The sequence below is a fragment of the Colobus angolensis genome, unplaced genomic scaffold (genome assembly GCF_000951035.1).
Source record: "Colobus angolensis palliatus isolate OR3802 unplaced genomic scaffold, Cang.pa_1.0 Scaffold194, whole genome shotgun sequence".
In the NCBI taxonomy this organism is placed as follows: domain Eukaryota; kingdom Metazoa; phylum Chordata; class Mammalia; order Primates; family Cercopithecidae; genus Colobus; species Colobus angolensis.
In genome coordinates this window covers 1782216-1805896 of record NW_012115088.1, presented here as the reverse complement: position 1 = coordinate 1805896, position 23681 = coordinate 1782216, and the positions used below count along the sequence as shown (strand labels likewise).

The window sequence follows — 23681 nt, the reverse complement described above, 5'->3', positions numbered from 1 at the left end:
TTAAGCTGATAACACTGCTTGCATAAACAAATAAACAAGTAAAAATAAAACTAATAACTCTACACTTCAATTTTGTTCCCCCGCTTTTTAACCTTTTGTTGTTTTTGTTTATACCTTATTATACTGCCTGTGTCTTGAAAAGCTGTGGGTCATCTTTCTGTCTTACTACTTAAGAGTATTTTACATGTCACAGTTACACAGTGTTATAATACTATTTTTTTCTGTGTACTTTTTATAACCAGTTAGTTTTGTACTTTTAGATGATTTCTTCTTACTCATTAATGTCCTTTTTCTGATTGAAGTACTCCCTTTAGTATTTCATGCAGAACATGTCTGGTGTTGAAATCCCTCAGCTTTCATTTGGGAAATGACTGCTCTTTCATGTTTAAAGGATAGTTTCACCAGATATGTACTATTTTCAGGTAAAAGTTTTTTTTCCATTAGCACTTTAAATATGTCATACCACTGTACCCCGGCCTTTGTGGTTTCCACTGAATAGTCTCCTGCCAGACATGTTGGAGCTTCGTTGTATGTTATTTGTTTATTTTCTCTTCTTGCTTTTAGGATCCTTTATCTTTGACCTTTGTGAGTTTAATTATTAAAAGGCCCTGAGGTAGTTTTCTTTGGGTTACATTTGTTTGATGTTCTATAACCTTCTTGTACTGGATACTGTTATTTTTCTGTAGGTTTGGGGAGTTCTCTGTTGTTATCCCTTTGAATAAACTTTCTACCTGTCTCTTTCTCTGCCTCCTTGAAGACCAATAAGACTTCTAGAATTGGCCTTTTAAAGCTATTTTCCAGATTTTATAGGTGTGCTTCATTCTTTTTTCTTTTGCCTCCTCTGACTATATTTTTTTCAGATAGCCTGTCTTCACGTGTATGAATTCTTTATTCTGCTTGATCAGTTCTACTATTAAGAGACTGATGGGCCTGGGCACTGTAGTTTATGCCTGTAATCCCAACATTTTGGGAGGCTGAAGTGGGCAGATCGCTTGAACCCAGGAGTTGGAGACCAGTCAAAGCAACATGGTGAAGCCCCGTCGCTACAAAAATTAGCCAGGTGTAGTGGCTAGTGTCTGTGTTTCCAGCTACTAGGAAAGCTGAGGTGGGAGGATTGCTTGAGCCTGGGAGATGGAGGTTGCAGTGAGCTGTGATGCCACTGCACTCCAGCCTGAGTGACAGAGTGAGATCCTCCAAAAAAAAAAAAAAAAAAAGAGAGAGATTGCTTTTTTTCTTTCCTTTTCTTTTTTTGAGGTGGAGTCTCACTTTGTCGCCCAGGCTGGAGTGCAGTGGCATGATCTCAGCTCACTGCAACCTCCGCCTCCCTCCTGGGTTCAAGCAGTTCTCCCTGCCTCAGCCTCCTGAGTAGCTGGGATTACAGGCACCTGCCACCATGTCTGGCTAATTTTTGTATTTTTAGTAGACACAGGGTTTTGTCATGTTGGCCAGGCTGGTCTCAAACTCCTGATCTCAGGTGATCCGCCCACCTCAGCCTCCCAAAGTGCTGGGATTACAGGTGTGAGCCACTGTGCCTGGCCCGCATTTTTCAACTGTGGAATTTTGTTTCATTCTTTATTATTTTAATCCTTTAAAAAATTTATCTGATGGAAATCTGAATTTCTTCTGTGTTACCTTGAATTTATTTGAGTTTCCTCAAAAAAGCTCTTTTGAATTCTCTGTCAGAAAGCTCACATATATCTCTTTCTCCAGGATTGGTCCCTGGTATTTAGTTCATTTGGTGAGGTCATGTTTTCCTGGATGGTCTTGATACTTACAGATGTTCATTGATGTCTGGGCTTTGAGTAATTAGGTATTTATTGTAGTCTTCTCAGTCTGGGCTTGTTTGTACCCATCCTTCTTGGGAAGGCTTTCCAGGTATTCAAAAGGACTTGATGATATGGTTTGGCTGTGTCCTTACCTGTATCTCATCTTGGATTGTAGCTCCCATAATTCCCACATGTCATGGGAGAGACCCAGTAGGAGGTAATTGAATCTTGGGAGCAGGTCTTTTCCCATGCTGTTCTTGTGATGGTGAATGAGTCTCATGAGAGCTGATGGTTTTATAAAGGGGAGTTCCCCACGCAAGCTCTCTCTTGCCTGCTGCTGCGTAAGACATGACTTTGCTCCCCCTTGCCTTCCACCATGATTGTGAGACCTCCCAGCCACATGGAACTGAGTCCATTAAGCCTGTTTTTCTTTATAAATTACCCAGTCTTGGGTATGTCTTTATTAGCAGCTTGAGAATGGACTAATATACTTGGATATTGTGATCCATGCCATATCTGCTTTAGGGGACATCCCAAGCCCAGTAACGGTGGGTTACTTGCAGACTCTGTGGTTCTTGCAGACTCATAGAGGTATCGCCTTAGTGGTCTTCAATAAGATTCAGAAGAATTCTCTGGATTACCCCCCAGGTTCCAGGTAGGTCCAGAGATACTATCTTGGAGCCAGGGACATGAGTCAGAAACCTTAGGAAGCTACCTGGTGTTCTATTCTACTGCAGCTGAGCTGGCACTCAAACTACAAGACACAGTCCTTCCCACTCTTCCCTCCCCTTTTCACAGGCAGAGGAGTCTTAGCCTGTGGCCATCACCACCACAAGCCCACGGGGAGTACTGCCAAGCTACTGCTGATGTTCACAAGGGCCAAGGGCTCTCTCGTGAGCTTGTCTTGAATGCTGCCAGGCTGGGACTCACCCTTCAGGGCAGTGGTCTTCCCTCTGGCCCAGGACAGGTACAGAAATGCCATCCCAGAGCCAAGGCCTGGAATAAGGTCTCCAAGAGCCCACTTGTTGCTCTGCCCTTCTGTGGCCAAGCTGATACCTAAAGTGCAAGCCAAAGTGCCCTTTACTTTGTCCTCTGCAAGAAGAAGGAGTCCCTCCCCATAGCCACCACAGCTGGGAATGTGCTGAGTCTCACCTGAGTCCCACAGTGTGTTGCCTGGATATCACTCTGGCTATTCAGGGCCCAGGGGCTCTTTAGTCAGCAAATGATGGATCCTGTGAGGACTGGGCCCTTCCCTTCAAGGCAGTGGGTTCCCTTCTGGCCTAGGATGTGTCTAGAAATCAGAGCTAGGGCCTGGAAAGGAGGCCTCACACCTCTGCCTGGTGCCCTATCCTACTGTGGCTGAGCTGATTTTAGAGATGCAAGACAAAGTCCTCTTTATTTTTCCCTCTCCTTTCCTTAAGTATAAGGAGGGAGTCTGTTTTGGAGCTACAAGCTAGGCTTCGGGGAGGAGTGATGCCAGCACTCCCTTAGCCACCCTAGCTGGTGTCTGAGTAGGTTGTGTATCCCCCATGTCCAGTGCCTCCAAGCCCAGCATAGCTAGACCTTGCCTAGGAGTTGCAGTCCTTGTGGCCTAGACTGATTTTCAAGTTTATTTAGGGCCCCAGAACACTTTAGTCCATGCTGGTGTGGCTTGCTGGAACTCAGGTTCCTACTGCTAGGATGGGTGATGCCTGTCTGGCTGTGGCTCATCTGAATGCTTCCTCTGTGGGTGGGCATCAGCTCAGTTCAGCTTTCTACTGTGATGGGGTGGCACTGAGTTCAATGTAAAGTCTCACAGTTGCTGCACTCTCCCTCTCCCAAGTACACAGATTTTCTCTCTGCAGCACAGGGCTGCTGATGGGAGATGGGGGAGGGATGGCATTGGTGATTTAAGACTGTCTTTCCTACCCTCTTCAGTGTCCCTTTCAGTGATATGAAGTTAAAATCAACTACTGTGAGTGCTCACCTGTTTCTTGGTTCTTAAGAAGGTGTTTGTGTGTGTGTGTGTAGATAGTTGTTAAATTTGGTGTTCCTGCATGGGGGATGATTGGTGGAGCTGTCTTTTTGGCCCTCTTGTTCCTGCATATTATCCATTTTTAAGAACTTTTTAATGTATTGCCAAACTGTGTTCCACAAAGGTTTGTACAGTTGTGAGTGCAGTTTAACTGCTGCCTGGATATTATTTAGTTGTAATTTAATAGGAGAAATCATTGTCTTTGATTCCTAAAGGAGTTAAACATTTTTTTTTCACTGCCTTAAGAACCATTTGTATCTCTTCTTATGTGAAATATAACACAGGTTTCCAAATAGACACACACTGTTTCACCACAAAATGTGTAAGTTATTGCTGTCATATAGTACTTTGTAGTTTAGAAGTACTGCACTTATGTTTCTCACAGCTTCTCTCTGTAGTGGCAGTTCAAATATAATAGATGAAGAAAAGTGAGGTTCAGAGAGATTAAATAAGTGGCAGAACTGAGACTAGAACCTAGGTTCCATGGCTTATGTTTCTTTGTTTAGAGATCATAAATGTTTACTTCTCAACTTTCTGAAGTTTAGAAACAAAGCTCTGGGTAATTGCTTTCCTTAGTAATGCTAAATACTTTGTAGATCTTTTAGAAATTTGGTTGTAATTTCTATAGCACGCTGACAGAAACATTTTTCATCTTTATGGCTATATGGCTATATATAGTTTTTCTTTATGATGACCACTTAAAAGCAGTTGAGTACTTTTACATCAGACATTTCAAAGTTATGTATTTTATTAGAATTTTCAGTGGCCAAAAAGTAGTGTCTTTTTTCCTTTATATTATAACTTCATTCAGGATTCAAAGTTTTGATGGTAAAATTTCAATAAGTATTTGTTGTCTTCCACAGTGTATAATGAGGAAGTATTTTATTGAACTATTTTTTAAATATTGTCCAACTGAAAACCAGAAATATCACTTATGTCTCAATGTAAAATATTGAACTGTTTTTTAAAAATTAGGCTAAATGATGTTCAGGGAATGGGCTTAAAGAAAAGAGAACAATGTTGTTTGTTTCAAGTAGGAAAATGATTAACAGGATCTTACTGGAAATATAGTATGTGAAATATTGCAAGAGACAAAGCTTACAAGGAGAGGAGTTCTGAATTCGGGTAAAACTAATATTTTTATGAATATTGATTATTTCCATTTTTTAATTGATGTGAATAATTTATAGGTACAGTTCTTAAAATATGCCTAAGGTCCTCTATTGAATTTATTATTTTGCTCTCCCATTTATTCAAGCCCAGGCAACATTATATAGTTTTCCCCCTTTGTTTAAGAAAGCTTTCTAGATAACTGCCAAGAATTTCATTTCTTTTTTTCAGAACTTGTCTAAAATCTTTGAGAAATATTAATGTGTTATAAACTTTAATTAAAATACAATTTTTAATTTTTGTAGTTGGCTTGGACACCTTTTCTGGCTGCATTCAGTGTGGGTCTACAAGATTGTGATGATACTGAAGTAGCCTCTCTTTGCCTGGAAGGTATAAGATGTGCAATCAGAATAGCATGCATTTTCAGCATTCAGGTAACAGACAATTTTGTCTTTGTAGCCAGTTTGGAACATTAATTATGCCATTACAATAGTTTAAATTACAATAATTTTTTTATGTGTGACATTAAAAACTAATTTCAAGTTTATGATGGAATTTAAATGAATCTTAATGTTTAAGCTTCTGAGAGGCTGTTATGGAAGGGGTAGTTCTATACCGATCTGTCTAAAGTTTATCATTATAACTTCGGTTACAGTTTTTTGTCTTATTGAAGATTATATAAAAAGTTTTCAAGACTTTGAATTCCTATGTTAATTTGAACATCTTGTTTAAACATATAAAATATTTTATTGAATCAGTTTATATACAAGGATGTATATATTTTATATGATTTTATAACTTAAGCCTAAGAGCAGGTTATTTTTAAGCCATGTAAATATTGAATACATAATTTTCATGAAAGAAGTCCTTTCTAGTAATTTATATGCTTTGAGGAACTTTTGTTTTAAAAAAAGAAAAATGCATTCAACATTTAATTATAAATGCTAATGGCTTGCAAAAAGTGTAGCATAGCTGTGGAGAAAATGAGCAAATGTATAAATTATGTTTTTCCTAATCTACATAGTATTCAAAACAAAAGTGCTTAATGAATTTTTTTTACTGTATGAATTCATTGGTTATCACTAAAAGTCTCGATTTGACACTACCACTGCCTTTGGATTTTAGAAATGTGTGTCTCTGCTTCATGTGTCATCTAAAAATGAATGAAAATAAAAAAAACTTTTGTGGAATTATATGTAATTCATGTCAAGTAAAACTTACTAAAGTTACAAGTTACTGAACTTACGAGTTTAGGAGTGGAGGTTTAATAGGCAAAAGAGAGAGAAAGGAGGGCTAGGGGCACGGTGGCTCATGCCTGTAATCCCAGCACTTTGGGAGGTCGAGGCAGGCAGATCATGAGGTCAGGAGTTCAAGACCAGCCTGGCCAACACGGTGAAACCCCACCTCTACTAAAGATATAAAAAATTAGCTTGGCATGGTGGTGGCCACCTGTAATCCCAGCTACTCGGGAGGCTGAGGCAGAAGAATCACTTGAACCTGGGAGGTGGAGGTCGCAGTTAGCTGAGATCGCGCCATTGCACTCCAGCCTGAGCGACAGGGCGAGACTCTGTCTCAAAAATAAATAAATAAACAAACAAACAAACAAAAAACTTACTGAACAAGTAAAGAGAGTTTGTTGGTGGGGAATTAATCAATCTGCTCTTATTTACAACTGTGTAAATATACTTTTCTCTTTTTTATAGCTGGAGAGAGATGCATATGTCCAGGCACTGGCAAGATTTACCTTACTCACAGTGAGTTCCGGTATTACTGAAATGAAACAGAAGAACATTGACACAATAAAAACACTTATCACAGTGGCTCATACAGATGGAAATTATTTAGGAAATTCATGGCATGAGGTATAAGCACTTTCTTTATTTTCAGCTTTGCAGTTTGATTTATAAGATGAGCTAATGCTAAATAGTACATCAGTGAAATGCCTAAATGTTTGGGGAGAAAATTAGTACATTTCGAATAAGTTCATTTAGCTTTTTAAAATAATCTATAATGTAGTCTGTGTTTAAATCCTAGCTGCATATATTTAAATCTTTTTGAAGATATTTTTAACATGGAATTTAACATTTTTTTCCTTTTTGTAATTAAGATTCTGAAGTGCATCAGTCAGTTGGAGCTGGCACAGCTTATAGGAACTGGAGTGAAACCTCGATACATTTCTGGAACAGTGCGAGGCAGAGAAGGATCTCTTACTGGAACAAAAGATCAGGCTCCTGATGAATTTGTGGGTTTAGGGCTAGGTGAGAATTTTTACAAAGTATCAAAAATTGTTTTTAACTTCCTCATTATAATAAGTCAATTTATTGTAGTAATGAAATATAATTAGAGGGAGAAGATAAAATGCCTTTTGTCTAACCTTATGAGAAAAAGTAAGATGACTAAGGAACTAAATCTTTTTTGCCTCCTCTGGTTTGCAACATTAAATGACCCTTAGTTTCAGGCTTCTCCCTGATTGTTGGAGAAGGATACAGTGCGTAGAGTTTTTAAATTACCTGCTTTTAAGAATAAGCAGGTAACTTGAATGTGTGAAAGCTGGGATCAGGTACTAGTTGGGGCAGCTGGAGAAAGCATTCACATTCAGAATTGTTAACGCAATGAATAGGCTTAACCAGACTTTTCTGCCAGTCTGAAACCTCTCCCAGTGGCTCCCTGTGCGCTCAATATGACCAGGAACTTTCACATTTAACCCAGTAGAACAAAAGAAAACATTAGCTTATATCAGGTATAACTCCCCAATGCAATCCCTCCCCCCTCCCCCCTCCCCATGATAGGCCCCAGTGGGGAGTTATACCTGATATAAATGATGAATTGATGGGTGCTGACGAGTTGATGGGTGCAGCACACCAACATGGCACAAGTATACATATGTAACAAACCTGCACGTTATGCACATGTACCCTAGAACTTAAAGTATAATAATAAAAAAAAAAATTAGCAAAAATGGATAGAGAAGAATGAAAAGCAATACATTTTTTAGTCATAAATGGAAGGACTTCCACCAGGGAAGAAACAGCTTATTAGACTTTGACTTTTAAGTATTTCTGGGTTTGAATTCTTCTATATTTTTTCCTTACTATATGTAAGTTACTTTAGTTCGCTGAGATTCGATTTCTGCTTTTGCAAACTAAAAGTAATATCTAATCACAGAATTGTTAGGATTAAATAAGAATATATATTAATGGACTTAGCATAATGGCTGGTATGTTAGAAGTTTCTAGATATTCTCTGTCCATCCCTCCCCAACCCACATCTCTAACCAATCTGGACTTATTACTTAGAGCAGGAATCTTCTATCTTCTAGTGATTCCTCTGTTGCTGCTAGCAATAAAAATTCTTAGAAACCCCAAAAGAATTTCAAACTTTATAAAGGATCCATAGGAAAAGAAGTAAAAACCAGGACCACATTATGGCTTCAAGTTGAACTGGGGAAAACTAATTCCCAGTGGTAATCAACTGAAGCAGCTAGCAATGCAGTCTGTCCCTCCATGGTAGCATAGATACTTCAGTATTGTAAGGTCTGGGAGGTGCAGGTGTAGACTTGATACCTTGGTGATCTAGCAGCAAGATTTAGAACTACCTGAGCACCTGCACAATGACTTACATAACTTGGAAGCCCAACTCTGTACATTAGAACTGTAATTACTCCATGGGGTAACATGAGATACAGATGAAAACTATTTTCAGGCAAGGAAGTAAGTGTGCACTGATTGGTTCAGTAACTGAAAAGGCCTAGAGAGTGTGGGAATGCCAAAATAATGACAGGTGTTAATTGCTGGGCCTGTGTTTTGGCAAGTAGAACTACAGAATTAGGTTACACTAAAAATAAAACACCAATGGGATATCTTCTAGAATTTTTAGTCAAATGAGAAATAATGATACTTGCTGATAATATTTACTGGTATACTTGAAAATGAATTAAAGTTAATTCATGTAATGTGCTACTTAGGTTGCAAGGATATGAGATGAACTGTCTTCTCCCTTCAGAAAAAGGGAATTTACAGAAAGATACACACATTGAGGCCTAGAAATGAAAAACAGTTGAGGCTTCCAGGCCACTCTCAAGACCAGTAACACTTATTTTATGCCTTATTTAGGTTTTCTCTGTTATGTACTTTTCTTTTTGGTCTGCACCATTCTCTACTCACTCCTGACTCATCATGCTCCATTTTTGAATCTACATCCTAGAAGGAGCTAGGCTGTTGACTTGGCCCCTCTTGGGCAGAACCCTCCCGTTGGGCCATCGCGTTGGTTACCAGCCAACCCATGTGACAAATGGCTACCCTTGTCCCCCTGTGCCTCCTGAAGTCAGACAGCAGATGCTTTCTGGAGCAGAATGTTGTCATCAGAATTTAAGCTAGAAGAAGATGTGGTACAGTCAAGCCAGTTTAGTCTGCATATACAGTGGACATATATATATGTATATAGTTTTAAACTAATCCTCTTTTTTTTATTTTTTTGAGTCAGAGTCTCACTCTGTCGCCCAGGCTGGAGTGTGGTGGCGCGATCTCAGCTCACTGCAACCTCTGCTTCCTGGGTTCAAGTGATTCTCCTGCCAGCCTTTTGAGTAGCTAGGATTACAGGTGTGTGCCACCATGCCTGGCTAATTTTTGTATTTTTTTTAATAGAGACAGGGTTTCACCATGTTGGCCAGGTTGGTCTCTAACTCCTGACCTCATGTGATCTGCCCGCCTTGGCCTCCCAAAGTGCTGGGATTACACATGTGGGCCACTGTGCCCGGCCATATCCTCTTTTATTAATGGTATCTCTGCCAAGTATTCCATGTAACCAAGTTGACAGGGTTGAGTATGTATTTATCATACTTTCTGACTGATAGTAAAAAGTCTGTACTTTCACTTTTTGGAAATATGAAACTTTCAGTTATTAAGAATACATTGTAGATAATTATTAAATTTGAATTATATGCATTCTTTTTTTTTCTATTTTTTTTAAAGACAAGGTCTCACTCTGTTGTTGAGGCTGGAGTGCAGTGGCACAGTCAACTCCTGGACTCAACTTTTTTTTTTATTAAAGTTAGTAAAGTAAAAGCTTGTCCCAGGCTTTCCCTATGTTTTTTTTTTCCTATTTCAGTATGTTGCCCAGGCCTGTTTCAAACTCCTCGTCTCAGGTGATCCTCTCACCTTGGCCTCCCAAAATGCTAGGATTACAGGCATGAGCCATGATACCTGGACTGCATGCGGGTCTTTTAAGAGATATGTTAACATTTAAAAATTCAATGGCTTTGTCACATAAATGTTCAGCGAGTATTCATGACACATACTTTTAAAAATTTTATTTAACCTAAATATGCCCTCTCTATTGTAATTGCTTTTCTTTCTGCTTTCTTTTCTACATAACCATCCTTCTACGTCTAGGTTGAATGAATTTTTCATCATATGTGAAGCCTTTCTTTGAGCTAACATCCCTATTGTGTGCTTTTGAGTAAATTTATTTGACAAAACTGAAACTCTTATTAAGGGATTTCACATATTTGTGAAATGGGTTCTTTGGATTCTTAGACATTTTATGTATTCTTTGATTCCTTTAAATATTTTTTTATTAATGATTTTAAATTTTTGTATTTAAATATAAAGGACATTTTGACAAGTGTGTGTGTGTATTCCCCTCCCCCCCCACAGAATATATGTAATTCCTCTGTGGAAAGGATATCCTGTTGATACACAAAGGAAGTTACCTCATGATTGGCATTGTTTTTTCTCATAGGTTTTTCTTTGTAAAATTTCTGTAACATGCTGTGCATGTCAAGTTTGCCTTGAAACTATTTCCCTACCAGCCCAATACTGTGTCACTTACTTCAGGCTTTCATTCTTGTTCACTTGTATTATAGGAGTAGACTTTTAATTTATCTCTGATTTCAGTATTTTTTCCTATTTCAGTATGTTCTCCAGATATTACCAGTGTTGTCTTTTGGAAAATAGATTAGATCATATCAGTCTTCTAAAAGATCTAATAAATCCCTGTTTTCAAAAGTAGTACATTAAACCTAAGGGTCAAGGCTCTTCACATTCTTTTTTCTAGTCTGTCTTTTCAGCTTTATCTCCTACTACTGTTCTTTTCCCTTCGTCCCAGTGTCTGCCAATCCTTCATTATGGCTACACTACCAAGTATGTGAAAACGTGATATACAGTTATATGTTTCCACTACTTTATATAGCTGCCCCCTCTGTCTCAATTGCTTTTCTTTCTCCTTCCTTTTCTACATAGTTATCCTTCTAGGTCCAGGTTGAATTAATATTTCGTCATATGTGAAGCCTTTCTATGAGCTAACACCCCGTTCTCGTCCCTATCAAAATTAGTTCTATTTAGCAAACTTTTATTCTATGTAATCAGTTCATTTCAGCCATGAAGTAATCATTACATTGCATTGAAGTTCATTATAAACATATCTATCTCCTCTCCTGGTGTAAATTATTAACTCCGTGAGGACAGGGGTTACATCTTTTTCACATCATTCAGTTCCTAGGATAGAATTTGAGTTCAGCAGGTTTAAATGATACCATCTGTTATGTTTGCCTTCAGAAGGGCATTTATTGAGTGAATGGTCGCTCAGGTCAGGTGTTTGTAGAGCACCTACTTTGGACTTAATTGTGAGTAAGGTAGGATAGTACAAAATGTATATTACTTGATTCCTAACCTTAGGAAACTTTTTATCTGGTTGTGAAGGCAACATTAACACACCTGAAATAATTTTTATGAAACTGTATGAAAGTAATTCTGATTTGAGTAATACTTAGCTAAGTAAATGCTTAATTCAAACGCAGATGAGAACAATGGAGAAGAACTTTTCGTTGAGAACCCAAATTGAGTCTTGGTAGGTAAGTTTTAGATAGTTGAGGGATGGCACATTTTGGCTAGACTGTTGAAGGGAAGTGCTTTAAATGCTAGGCTAAAGAGTTTATATTTTACCTTGTAAGTAACAGTAAACAAAATGAAGGAGAAGATTTCGGAAATAATCTTGCAGGGGGATGAAAGAGAGATTGAAGAGGGAAATAATTAATGGTGGGGAAATCAGTCAGGAAATGTCTTCAGTAATCTAGGACTGAGATGATGAGGGCCAGAACTAGGTAGGAATGGAAATGAAGAGATGATATGAAAAACAGATCAGAAGAAAAATTTAGTGATTAGTTGAATATTGATAGTGGAAGAGGATACCAAAGGTGATTCTAAAATTAAGAATTTGAAAACTGGGAATATTGTTGTTCTCTCCAACACATGGAACCAGTTTCAAGGGAAAGGATAAATGATTCTTTTCAATAAAAGAATGTTAGAAAATACAGGTAGAATTTTCAACTAACCGGCCAGGCACAGTGGCTCACGCCTGTAATCCTGGCATTTTGGGAGGCCGAGGCGGGCGGATCATGAGGTCAAGAGATCGAGACCATCCTGGCTAACACGGTGAAACCCCATCTCTACTAAAAATACAAAAAATTAGCCGGGCGTGGTGGCAGGCGCCGGGAGTCCCAGCTATTCAGGAGGCTGAGGCAGGAGAATGGCGTGAACCTGGGAGGCAGAGCTTGCCGTGAGCCGAGATTGCGCCACTGCGCTCCAGCCTGGGCGACAGAGCAAGACTTTGCCTCAAAAAAAAAGAATTTTCAACTAACCTTTGTAAATAGGGGACTAGAGATTAAATGACAAGGGAAGTCTAAATACTTGGAGTTGGAATCATCTTCAGAAGGTATCATTGGAACTGGGATTAGTGCTGCATTTCTTTAAACATTAAGGGAAATTATATCTAACATCCATACTTTTGTAATATAAATTCACAGTGCCCCTACTTTGTGTGATCTTTACAAACATAGTTTGTGACTTGTAACCATGTGTTGTATACTACTTAGTAAAGTTCATTTGCACATTTGGCCTTGATAAGTGTCACTGACGCCAAAAGAATTGTTCACCTGAAGCATTCTTTTATTAGGAAAGCAGTTGATTTCAGAAGTATATTTTAGAACTGTTAAGTGTATTCTTCTACTGAATTGTTTTCAAACTGAAATGACTCTTTTTTATGTGTGGTAGTTGGAGGAAATGTGGACTGGAAACAGATAGCAAGTATTCAGGAATCCATTGGAGAAACCAGTTCTCAGAGTGTTGTTGTTGCTGTAGATAGGTAAGGTATTCATTTTATTCCCTTTTCAGATGATTACTGTTTCAGTTCTGTAGCATTTAGGTATTTTCTTATTGGTAAAAAGAAAAAAAATTATTGCCAAAATGATTTTCCTAAAGTAATATAAGATTATATTGTGATATGCTGTGATTTAGATGATGAAGTACCTATAATTTTGCTTTTTGGATCATAGTTACAATAAGAGATTAATGGGCATTTAAGTTACAGTAGATATTAATGGGCATTAAGGAAATGGTAACCTTGATGGAAAAGAATACAAATGTTTTATTTTCTTGTAGAAAACGTACTCCCCTTAGTATCCCTATTTGAAAATGTTGTGTAGTTTATTTTTCTGGGTCCACGATAAAGACTGCATTATGGATGAAATGAAAGGTTTTATTGGCAATTCTCATTTTAAACTTTTTTGGAAGGGACTTCAGAATTTATGTTTTATACACATCACCACATATTCCCCATTTTTAGTTTGTTTTCTAAAAGAAAACCCATAATATGCTTTATTTACTACAGAATATTTCCAATTTTAAAATGCCTAGCATGTAGAACAGTATCTCCTGTTGTTCTTTTGAAGATTAGCTTTTTCCAGATAAATGCCCCCAAAACTGAAACATTTTACAACAATGTTTTTTCGTTCTCTTTCTCCCTCCCCCCCCCACTTGTGATGGAAACTTTCAAAAACATAATTTTGTACAAATCTTTCCTTGATAGTCTGGAAAGTCATGCTGATCCATTATTTCACTTTGCTTCAGATGAAACTTTTTGCTCTAAGTACAGGTAGAACTAGAATGTTCAGTTCAGTGGTCACTGACCCTGGAAGTACTCCATGGAACTTTTTCCTTGAATCCTTAATGTCCACTTGCTTTTTTTTTTTTTTTTTTTTTAAAAGGAGTCATTTGCCTGTTTTTTTGTGAAGATTGAAGAAAGATTATCTCATACCTACTATATAACAAGCATGAAGGCTTGCCACAGATGAGGCACTTGCAAAACGCTTTACATTTAATCCTTTTAGTAGCCTGATGAGATGCATATTCTTGTCCTTAATTTACAAATGAGGAAACTGAGACAGAAAAAGATTAAATAAACTTCCTCATTCCCACAACTAGGCTTGTAATAAGCATGCATGCTTAACCTCTTCACCTTTCAGCCTACATGTACTACTGCAGAGCTACGTAGTAGCCCTTCTGCTACCTGGCTAGCTTTCTTGTCAATGATTTTCTTGCCTTCCAGAAAAATCATCTTCACTGTCATTTTGAGAATCTATTCAGGCATGATTCAACATTTTACCTACTATTTCTGCTTTTATAATGTACTTTATGTGACCACATCTAGTTCTAATTTATCTTCCTATCCACTGTTTGTTACAGAGGGACATATTACTCATTTGAAATCACATGCCTCTCTGTTTTAAGAACTTATGCTATTTCAGAGGAGACTTAGCGTACATTTTGTTTGTACTTTGTCATCACAGTCTTGTCATCGCCAGATACTTCTGCAAACATAAATCCAATGTCAAATTTTATACAAAACCTCAGTATTGCAAGTTTTTGCTTATAGTGAAAACACCAAAAGTTATATATTTGATCTCTTATAATGTTATATTATTCTTAAGTGGTACATTTCACTTTCCCATTAAATGTTTTTTGAATATCTGAGTTCATTTTCATATCGTTATGTTCAAACTTTGGTCCGTTACCCAACTTAGTGAGATAATACTGGTAGTGAAGACAGTAGTGAAAATAGTGTCAGGCATCAATGTGGAGAGTTCTGTACTTACCCAGCAAACAGTATTTTCCTGTCCTTAGGCCTATTTTTTTGCATAACCTGTTGTTATAAGTACAGGAACTAAAGAAAAACAAAAATAATTTTTGTATGTTTAATTCTTTATAGCTTCTGGTTTATTAACCAACAGAAAAAAATAAGATTTTATTACAGACTTTAAGGTGATAAAAATTTCTAATTATCTACTTTTGTATTAGGAATCTTATATTATTAGGATATAGGAGAAGAATTTTGGGCACTTCAATCTGGGAATAACTGATCTTCTAGCATTTGCTAGGATAGAATTTTTTATGCATTGTTAAATTAGACCAATTTCATAATGAATATTACTAAACTATGCAGGAGATAGACTTTGTCCGTGAATAGTTTATTTTTAATAGGTAAAAAACAATTATTTAGCTTCGTAGTTTTTCTCTTTATGGTTTTTTATACATACCAGATCTAGCTATAAACTGGCTTACCTCACACTTTGGAATATTTCACCTATCAGAAAATATGTACAGTTCATCCCAACTTCCTTTGCTCGTAAATAGTTTTCATTTAGGCCTAAGAAATAAATGTTACCTCTAATATATTAACTGTGAAAAAACCTTTTACAGGTAAGATAATATAGGCTGCTTGTGTATTGCATACAGTTTAAAAGTTGATTTGATCCAGAATCTGCAAAAGTTTTGCCAACCTTTTTTTGTTTTTCCATCTGTATTATAATGTGATGAAGCAGTAATCTTACCAATGTTTTTTTTCTAATGCTTTTTTAAAAGCACATTATTTTTAATATTCGTAAACAAGGTTCTTGTGCTTCTGTCCTTTGCTTTTTCTATGGAAAATGTAGAAACCATTTCATAGGCTGATTTTATGAAACACAGCTCTGTTCTCTTGCCTTAATATTAAGGCTTGACTTTAAATGCTCCCACAGACTGCTGTGCTCTACCATATGGCTTATCTTTAGTGGAGCATTACTAGAAATAGAGTGACCCCCTCAGAGGCTATGAAAGTGAGTAGGAATTGGGATGCCCTTTCTCAGAGTGGATGCTCCCCCAACCTTCCACCATCACACCAGTCCACAGAACCTGTCTTATTGCTGATGATAGTTCTCTCTCCTGTTGCCTTTGTTCTCCGTTATTTCAACACCTTCAGAATCTATTGCTTCCCTTCCCTGTGGTTCCATCTCTGCTTTTGTTCTTTCTTTACCCCTCTACTGTTTGCCATTTGCTTTCTTCTCGGTTAAAAACTCTTTTTTTCTTTGTTTTTGTTTATGTGCCTTTTCTTCTCCTATACTATTTACTTTTCACTCTATTCGTGGGTGGCTTGTTTACAGCCATTGCCTTCCATGAGAATACCTGTAGTTTGAGAAATCAGCTGACCAAATTCATATAGTCTGGCAGTTTTCATTTTTGTTTATGCGAGAGCTCTGTAGACGTTGTGTATCCTTAATTTCTGGGTCCGGTCTAATCCCTGGATTAAGTAGGGCCGTATTACTTTTGATTTTTCCCCCAGATTGTGGTTTCTGCCAGATTTTGGAATTACTGCTTCATTCTGCTGACAAGAACAATATAGAAAATCTTAAGACATTTCTTTAGCAGGAACTCACATTCTGAGTCATCGTGTTACCAGTTTCTAAACTGTTTTTCCTGTATTGTTTTTTACTCATTGCCGGGACACACAGACAGACATGCAAGGACACTAGGGTTAAAAAATCATGATATACTCAGAACATGTAGATTGTGATAGTAGGAAAAAAGGAGAATATATTTAAAGGGTTGAATATACCTTTTGCTCAGGTAAGTGTGAGGCAGTATAGAAAAGTGGTTAATAGCGTAGACTCTGTAATCACCCTGTCCTGGTTTGAATCCTGGCTTCAGCACTTAAGTTATTACATATCTTTATGCCTCAGTTTCTGTGTTTATAAAATTGGGGGTTTAATAGTACATGCTTCGTAAGGATCAAATGAGTGAATATTGATATTACACTAGAAAAGAACCCACCTTGTGATTGGTAGCTATTACTGTTACTACTATGACTACTGTGACCTGCTCCTGCCTTTAAAATTTTCCTTTTTATCATGCAAATCATATTTCTTGCATTCTAAGTTGAGGAATGTCATCCTTCTTGAAAGTGACTTCAGACTCTTGGTTACAAACCCAGAATATGGGTTAAAATGCAGACTTTAAAAAAGGAGGACTAATGTGTTTATGCTGCAAACGTTTATGAAACTTTGAAACAAAAAAGAGCTCAGCAAAGAAGAATGGGCAAAGCTGGGCAGTGTTAGCTTAACTCCAAATATTTGAATGCCCTAAGGAAAGTGGTTTGGCCAGTTCTTAGGTAAACTGAGACTATTTACAAGGTTATATTAAATCACTTTTAGTGTAAATGAACTTTCTAATCAAATATACTTCACTGGTAAAAATGAGTCAAGTTTTTCATTTTAAGAACTTGTTTAATGCTAATCGATAATCAGGAAAGAATCTGTAGTATGCCAATTATTTGTTAGTTTTACAAATTAATATTTTTCTTATTCTTAGAATCTCGTATCTATCTGGAGTTTGTAAATCTAATAAAATTACAGCAGTATATACTTACTCTAATAATAATATTGAATGCAAACTGGTTCATATGGAGTAGAGGTGGAGGGGAGGGAGAAACATCCAGACTACACTTGTTACTAAACTAAATGATGAAAAATACTCATTTGAGTACCCAATTTTTTGTTCCCTTAAAACATAAAAATAGCTAGTACCCCATGCCATGTACTTTTCAATTGGAATAAGAACAGTAATTTATACATTTTTTAAATTGTGTTTTATTTTCCCTAGAATATTCACAGGATCTACAAGGCTAGATGGAAATGCTATTGGTAAGTATGGGCATTTATTCTACTTCGGAACTGACTTTGGGCTAAAATAACTTTAATGTTGAACTAAAAAAAATATAAATATATTTATGTTACAGTGGATTTTGTCCGTTGGCTCTGTGCTGTGTCTATGGATGAATTGCTTTCCACAACACACCCAAGAATGTTTAGTCTACAAAAAATAGTAGAAATATCATATTACAACATGGGAAGAATAAGATTACAGTGGTCTCGAATTTGGGAAGTTATTGGAGATCATTTTAATAAGGTATTTGAATAACTGTGGTATTTGTTTACATTTGTAGTATGTTTTTTGTTTAGAATGTCTTTGTAATCAAATTGAGCCTTTTTCCCTTCCAAGCAATTATTTATTACTTTTTAATATTAAATCAGAAAACCCTGTGAATGGTGTTTTTCTTTTTAGAAATTATTACTCTGGGCTTTAAGAATTTGATGTAAAATGTCTGTTTTTCTTGTTGAGAAATATTTTTAGCATATTTAATGCCTTTATAGAAAATCTTAGGATTTACCTACTATGCTATTCTATGCTTTTTCTAAGACAAAAAATAAAGAATTGCAGATTTTTACTGATGATATTAATTAACATCTTTTATTTCTGTCGCCATTACAGGTTGGGTGTAATCCTAATGAAGATGTAGCTATTTTTGCAGTAGACTCCTTGAGGCAGTTGTCAATGAAGTTCTTAGAGAAAGGGGAGCTTGCTAATTTCAGATTCCAGAAGGATTTCTTAAGACCTTTTGAACATATAATGAAACGGAACAGGTACTATATTTGTTGAATTGCTTAATAGTAGGAAAATCTTGTTGTTTTCCACAGCAGGGAGAAAAACAGAAGAAAGGGGAAAAAACTGATGAGTTTTATCTGTTTGCATATCCAAGCAATTATATTAATATTTTTAGGTCTCCAACAATTCGAGATATGGTTGTACGGTGTATAGCACAGATGGTTAATTCTCAAGCTGCTAACATTCGATCTGGATGGAAGAACATTTTCTCTGTATTTCATTTAGCTGCATCTGATCAAGATGAAAGCATAGTGGAACTTGCATTCCAAACAACCGGGCACATTGTCAGTGAGTATTGTCTTAGCTGTGTTCAAGTAAAAGGGAAAAAAAAGCAACCTTAATGTGTTTGGAAGATGAGTCAAGTAACAATAAGATTATGGCCTTTAAGTTTACCAAGTTTTGTCTACAGTACCAGAGTAAATAAAAATAATTAAATTACTATTATAGTTAACATTTATTGAGTATTTACCATACGGCAAATACTGTGTGCACTTTTCACGTAATTTCTTTAATCTTCACAGTTAAGCATCTTTATTATCCATCCCTTTTTTCAAAATGGATTAGGAAACTCAGCCCCAGAAAGGTTAAGCAGTTTATGTAAGGTCACAGAACTAGTGATGGAGATGGTCTTGAGACCCACAGAGTATTAAAGCAAAGCCTTTATTTTTGACCAGTAAGTACATTGCACAGCCTTCTTCAAGGAGGAGTCCCATTAAGTTCAAGGGGGACTGACTGAAATACTAAGATTGTAAGTTAAGCCTATATAGAAGATGACAGTGATGACCATCAACATCAAGAATCATGGCATCATCATCATAGCTATCATTTATTGCATGCTTGCTTAAGTATTACGCTAAGCACTTCACTTACATTATTTTGTGTAGTGCTTATAGCTATCCTGTGTATATTATGATTATTTCCATTTTATATCAAGAAACCAGATACAGAGAGGTTAAGTAATTTTGTATATTCATTCAGCCAAAGTTGAATTGGTATGTACCGTGTACCAGTCACTGTATTAGGTGCTGTGTTTATAATGTAAACAAAACAGACAGGTTTTACTATTCTCACCACACAGGGCAGTCAGGTAAGTGGTAAAGATAGTCTTGAACTTCGTATCTGTTGGATGTCAGGGCCTTTAACAACCTTTAAGGAAGTGCATTATATCTAGATGTTGGTGTATTTTTGGTACAGCTAAGAATAATTGAAAATATGGTAATATGTATTTTTCTCTATTTTAGCCCTTGTATTTGAAAAACACTTTCCAGCGACCATTGATTCTTTCCAGGATGCCGTGAAGTGTTTGTCTGAATTTGCGTGCAATGCAGCTTTCCCAGACACAAGTATGGAAGCAATTCGACTTATTCGCCATTGTGCAAAATATGTGTCTGATAGACCTCAGGTATAGCGTCATTTAGTAAACAAAATTTTGCAGAGTATTCTTTCCAATTTGAAATCTTAAGTTTGTTTGGGAATTGAGGGTATATGAAGCATTTATTTTTCAGTAATTCGAAAAATAATCTGAGCAGCCTGATTCCGAGTTATGATGGTTAGTGATTGTAACTAACCATTATTGAAAGTGTCAGGTATTTTTCTGAGTGTTTTTCATTAAATTGTATTAGCTTGTTTAATCTTCTAATGACTTTATGGGATAGTGTTATAGCCCCATATGGATAAAGAAACTGAGGCACAGAGAATTTTAAAAATGTGCCCGTAGTTTCAGGGCTGGTAAAGTAGAGCTAGGGTTTGAGCCCCAGCCTGTGTTTGTAACCATTCCCTACAGTGCATCTTGTCTGTCTGTGCTGTGTAATACTGAAGCTGACTGTCTATGGAATAGAATAGGCTTAAGCTCTGAAGTAAAAGGTTGAATTGAAAATCTAGCTGCCATATTTAACTTGCATATTTAAATCTATCTTGGTAACTTTCATAAGAGAAAGTGACGTATCATAGATTTGGTAATAAGATTTTATTCCATACTAACATGGACCGATCAGGTGCTTGGTACATTTCAGATATGTCAACTTATTTTACCTTCATACTTCCCCAGTGTGATTAATGTGGCTGTGTGGTATCATAACCATTTAAGTGATAAAAATGGAAACCTGAATTAACCTGGGTAATGATGCAGAAAACTGGTGACAGTTGAAAGGGAAGCTAACTTTTGGATGCTAGTCCAGAGCTCTTTATAGGCAGTTATATTTTGCCTGCTTCAGTGGCATGTATACTAAAATTATAGGCAGTTATAGTGTCCATTTTTTATAAATTATTGTGTATTAAATTGCTCACTGGTTATTTGTGAAGCATTTAAATTATTTTTTGAGAAATTAATATACTAAATGTATAGGTGTTATGTTTTGCTTTTAATAACCCTACCTTTTTTCTTGAAGGCTTTCAAGGAATACACAAGTGATGATATGAATGTGGCACCTGAAGACAGGGTGTGGGTGAGAGGATGGTTCCCAATTCTCTTTGAGTTATCCTGTATCATCAATAGATGCAAATTAGATGTAAGAACCAGGTAACAATCTATATTTGTAATTAAAATTTTGGAATTATTTTGACTTTAATCACATAACTCTTCTTTATAAACACAGTCTCACAGTTAAAGACCATAAAATGAAGTGTTTTGTCAAATATATTAATTAGTACATAGGTATATTTTAAAATATGTTAATATTATTTTAAAATGTTAACTAGAGCAAAATAAAAATGGAAATACTACATTATTTTAAAAATATTTGATTATAGCCTCCTTTTGATTTTAGCTTCTAAGTTAATTTGATCCTTTAAACATTCTGTCTTTTCATATATTTGTTTCCAATAATAAATTGAAGTTAGTGGCAAAATTTATTTTATTTCCTGATGAACGATAGAAGAATTTTTAAATGCACATCCTTGGTGAGTTTTAGGTGAAGAACCATTTCTTTTTGTAACCTGGTCAGTAACATAGTTTGGAATAATATAGAGCTATTCAAATAGAACTCTTTCAAAAGTATATTGCCAATAAAAGATCATTATGAACATATAGTCAATCTGTAAAGGAACTATTCCGGGTATTATGTGACTGGCCAAGTGCTTAACACACTGTTCTTAGTTCACAGCTCACAGGACTCCCATAGTAGTTTTTTACCCTGTACTTGGCCACATTGAAATGGCTGGCTTGTGTGTCCTAATATCTGTCAATCTCTAAACCCACCGTGAGTTCAATTTTATGGTAAACAAAATCTTTTAGAAATCTTCCCTTCTCATTTAGAAGAATCTTCTGTTACTTGGATGTATAACTTTATCGAACTTTTTGAATTTCTAAAGGTAGCACAGAATGAATCTCTTCTTTTTCACCTTATGCCAGAACCACACCCATGCCCCACCAAGGTTAAATTTGACTTACATCTCAAGAAATTTTTCATTTTTATAGTATTATTTGTTACAACAGAAATTCTTATGAAATAGATAATCCAAAATAGGACTTAACCCTTAGGGATTTTAATTATGAGAGCACTATAGAAAAGCAGTTTATTTTATATTTAGATATGGTGGATTGTTTATCAGTGGGCCTGTTAGGAACTTGTTGAAATTCAAGATAGCCGCATTTCAGTTGTCCAGCTGCCTCAGTGGAGCGGCTAACATATCATGACTAGCAGGTCATGAAAACTCAGCACCCTCTCCCCTCACCCTTTATTTATTTGTAGATGTCTGTTTGATGGAGGATCCACCTGCTTTCTTAGCCTTCTGTTGCTTGGCACTGTGATACCTTATTTCTCACCGTATTCCGTGTTCAGATTATGGGTAGATACTGGTTGTTAAAGACGTTGTATGTGTTCTAGTTAGTAAAGGAGAGGGAAAAGATCAGTAAACTTTGTTCAGTGATGGCCTTTGATTTTCCTATCTCATCCCAGGATATGTATGGGCTGCTATTTAGCTTCCATTTTAAAATGTGGGCCGGATGCTGTGGCTCACATCTGTAATCCCAGCACTTTGGGAGGTCAAGGTGGGAGGATTGTTTGAAACCAACCTAGGCAACATAGTGAGACCCCATCTCTTTGAACAAAAAGTTAACTAGGCATGGTGGGCATCCCTCTAGTTCCTGCTGCTCATGAGGCTGAGGCAGGATTGCCTAAGCACAGGAGGTTGGGGCTATGGTGAGCCCTGATCACACGACTGTACTCCAGCCTAGGCAACAAATTGAGATTCTCTGTCTTTAACAACAACAAATAGTGCAGCACTATGATTGGTATAACACTGTGTGGAAAGAACTTCTCGTGTGCATTCTTTTTTTTTTTTTTTTGAGACGGAGTCTCGCTCTGTCGCCCGGGCTGGAGTGCAGTGGCCGGATCTCGGCTAACTGCAAGCTCCGCCTCCCGGGTTCATGCCATTCTCCTGCCTCAGCCTCCCGAGTAGCTGGGACTACAGGCGCTCGCCACCTCGCCCGGCTAGTTTTTTGTATTTTTAGTAGAGACGGGGTTTCACCGTGTTAGCCAGGATGGTCTTGATCTCCTGACCTCGTGATCCGCCCGTCTCGGCCTCCCGAAGTGCTGGGATTACAGGCTTGAGCCACCACGCCCAGCCTCGTGTGCATTCTTATTTGATTCTTCCAAAATTCTCTAGATTTGGGGATAAATACCGAAAATTAAAGTCCCAGATGTAGTCAGGCATCATTGAATGACAGGGATATGTTCTGTACAATGCATTACTAGGCAATTTCAGCATTGTGTGAACATCATAGCATGTACTCAAACAAATCTAGGTGGCATAGCCTGTTGCTCCATGGGTACAACCTGCACAGCATGTTACTGTACTGTAGGCAGCTGTTAATACAATGGCGTTTGTGTATCTAAACATATCGAAACAGGCTGGGTGCAGTAGTTCACGCCTGTAATCCCAGCATTTTGGGAGGCCAAGGTGGGTAGATCACCTGATGTCAGGAGTTCAAGACCAGCCTGGCCAACATGGTGAAACCCCACCTCTACTAAAAACATAAAAATTTGGCCAGGCATGGTGGCTTATGCCTATAATCCCAGCACTTTGGGAGGCCCAGGTGGGCGGATCATCTGAGGTCAGGAGTTCGAGACCAGCCTGGACAACATGGTGAAACCCCTTCTCTACTAAAAATACAAAAATTAGCCGGGTGTGGTGGTGCGCACCTGTAATCGCAGCTACTCAGGAGGCTGAGGCAGGAGAATTGCTTGAACCTGGGAGGCGGAG

The 23681-nt window shown here is 37.2% G+C and overlaps 1 protein-coding gene across 1 annotated transcript in view; it reads left to right on the top strand.

Annotated features, from left to right (window-relative positions):
* Positions 1–23681, top strand: part of ARFGEF1 (ADP-ribosylation factor guanine nucleotide-exchange factor 1 (brefeldin A-inhibited)) — a 107435-nt gene that overhangs the window by 58837 nt on the left and 24917 nt on the right. The window contains exons 19-28 of the mRNA XM_011940903.1: positions 5196–5324; positions 6594–6752; positions 6998–7148; positions 12939–13029; positions 17637–17677; positions 17773–17942; positions 18306–18457; positions 18595–18767; positions 19721–19881; positions 20867–20997. Of these exons, the coding sequence (XP_011796293.1) occupies positions 5196–5324; positions 6594–6752; positions 6998–7148; positions 12939–13029; positions 17637–17677; positions 17773–17942; positions 18306–18457; positions 18595–18767; positions 19721–19881; positions 20867–20997 (1358 nt within the window). The remainder of the gene's footprint in view (positions 1–5195; positions 5325–6593; positions 6753–6997; positions 7149–12938; positions 13030–17636; positions 17678–17772; positions 17943–18305; positions 18458–18594; positions 18768–19720; positions 19882–20866; positions 20998–23681) is intronic.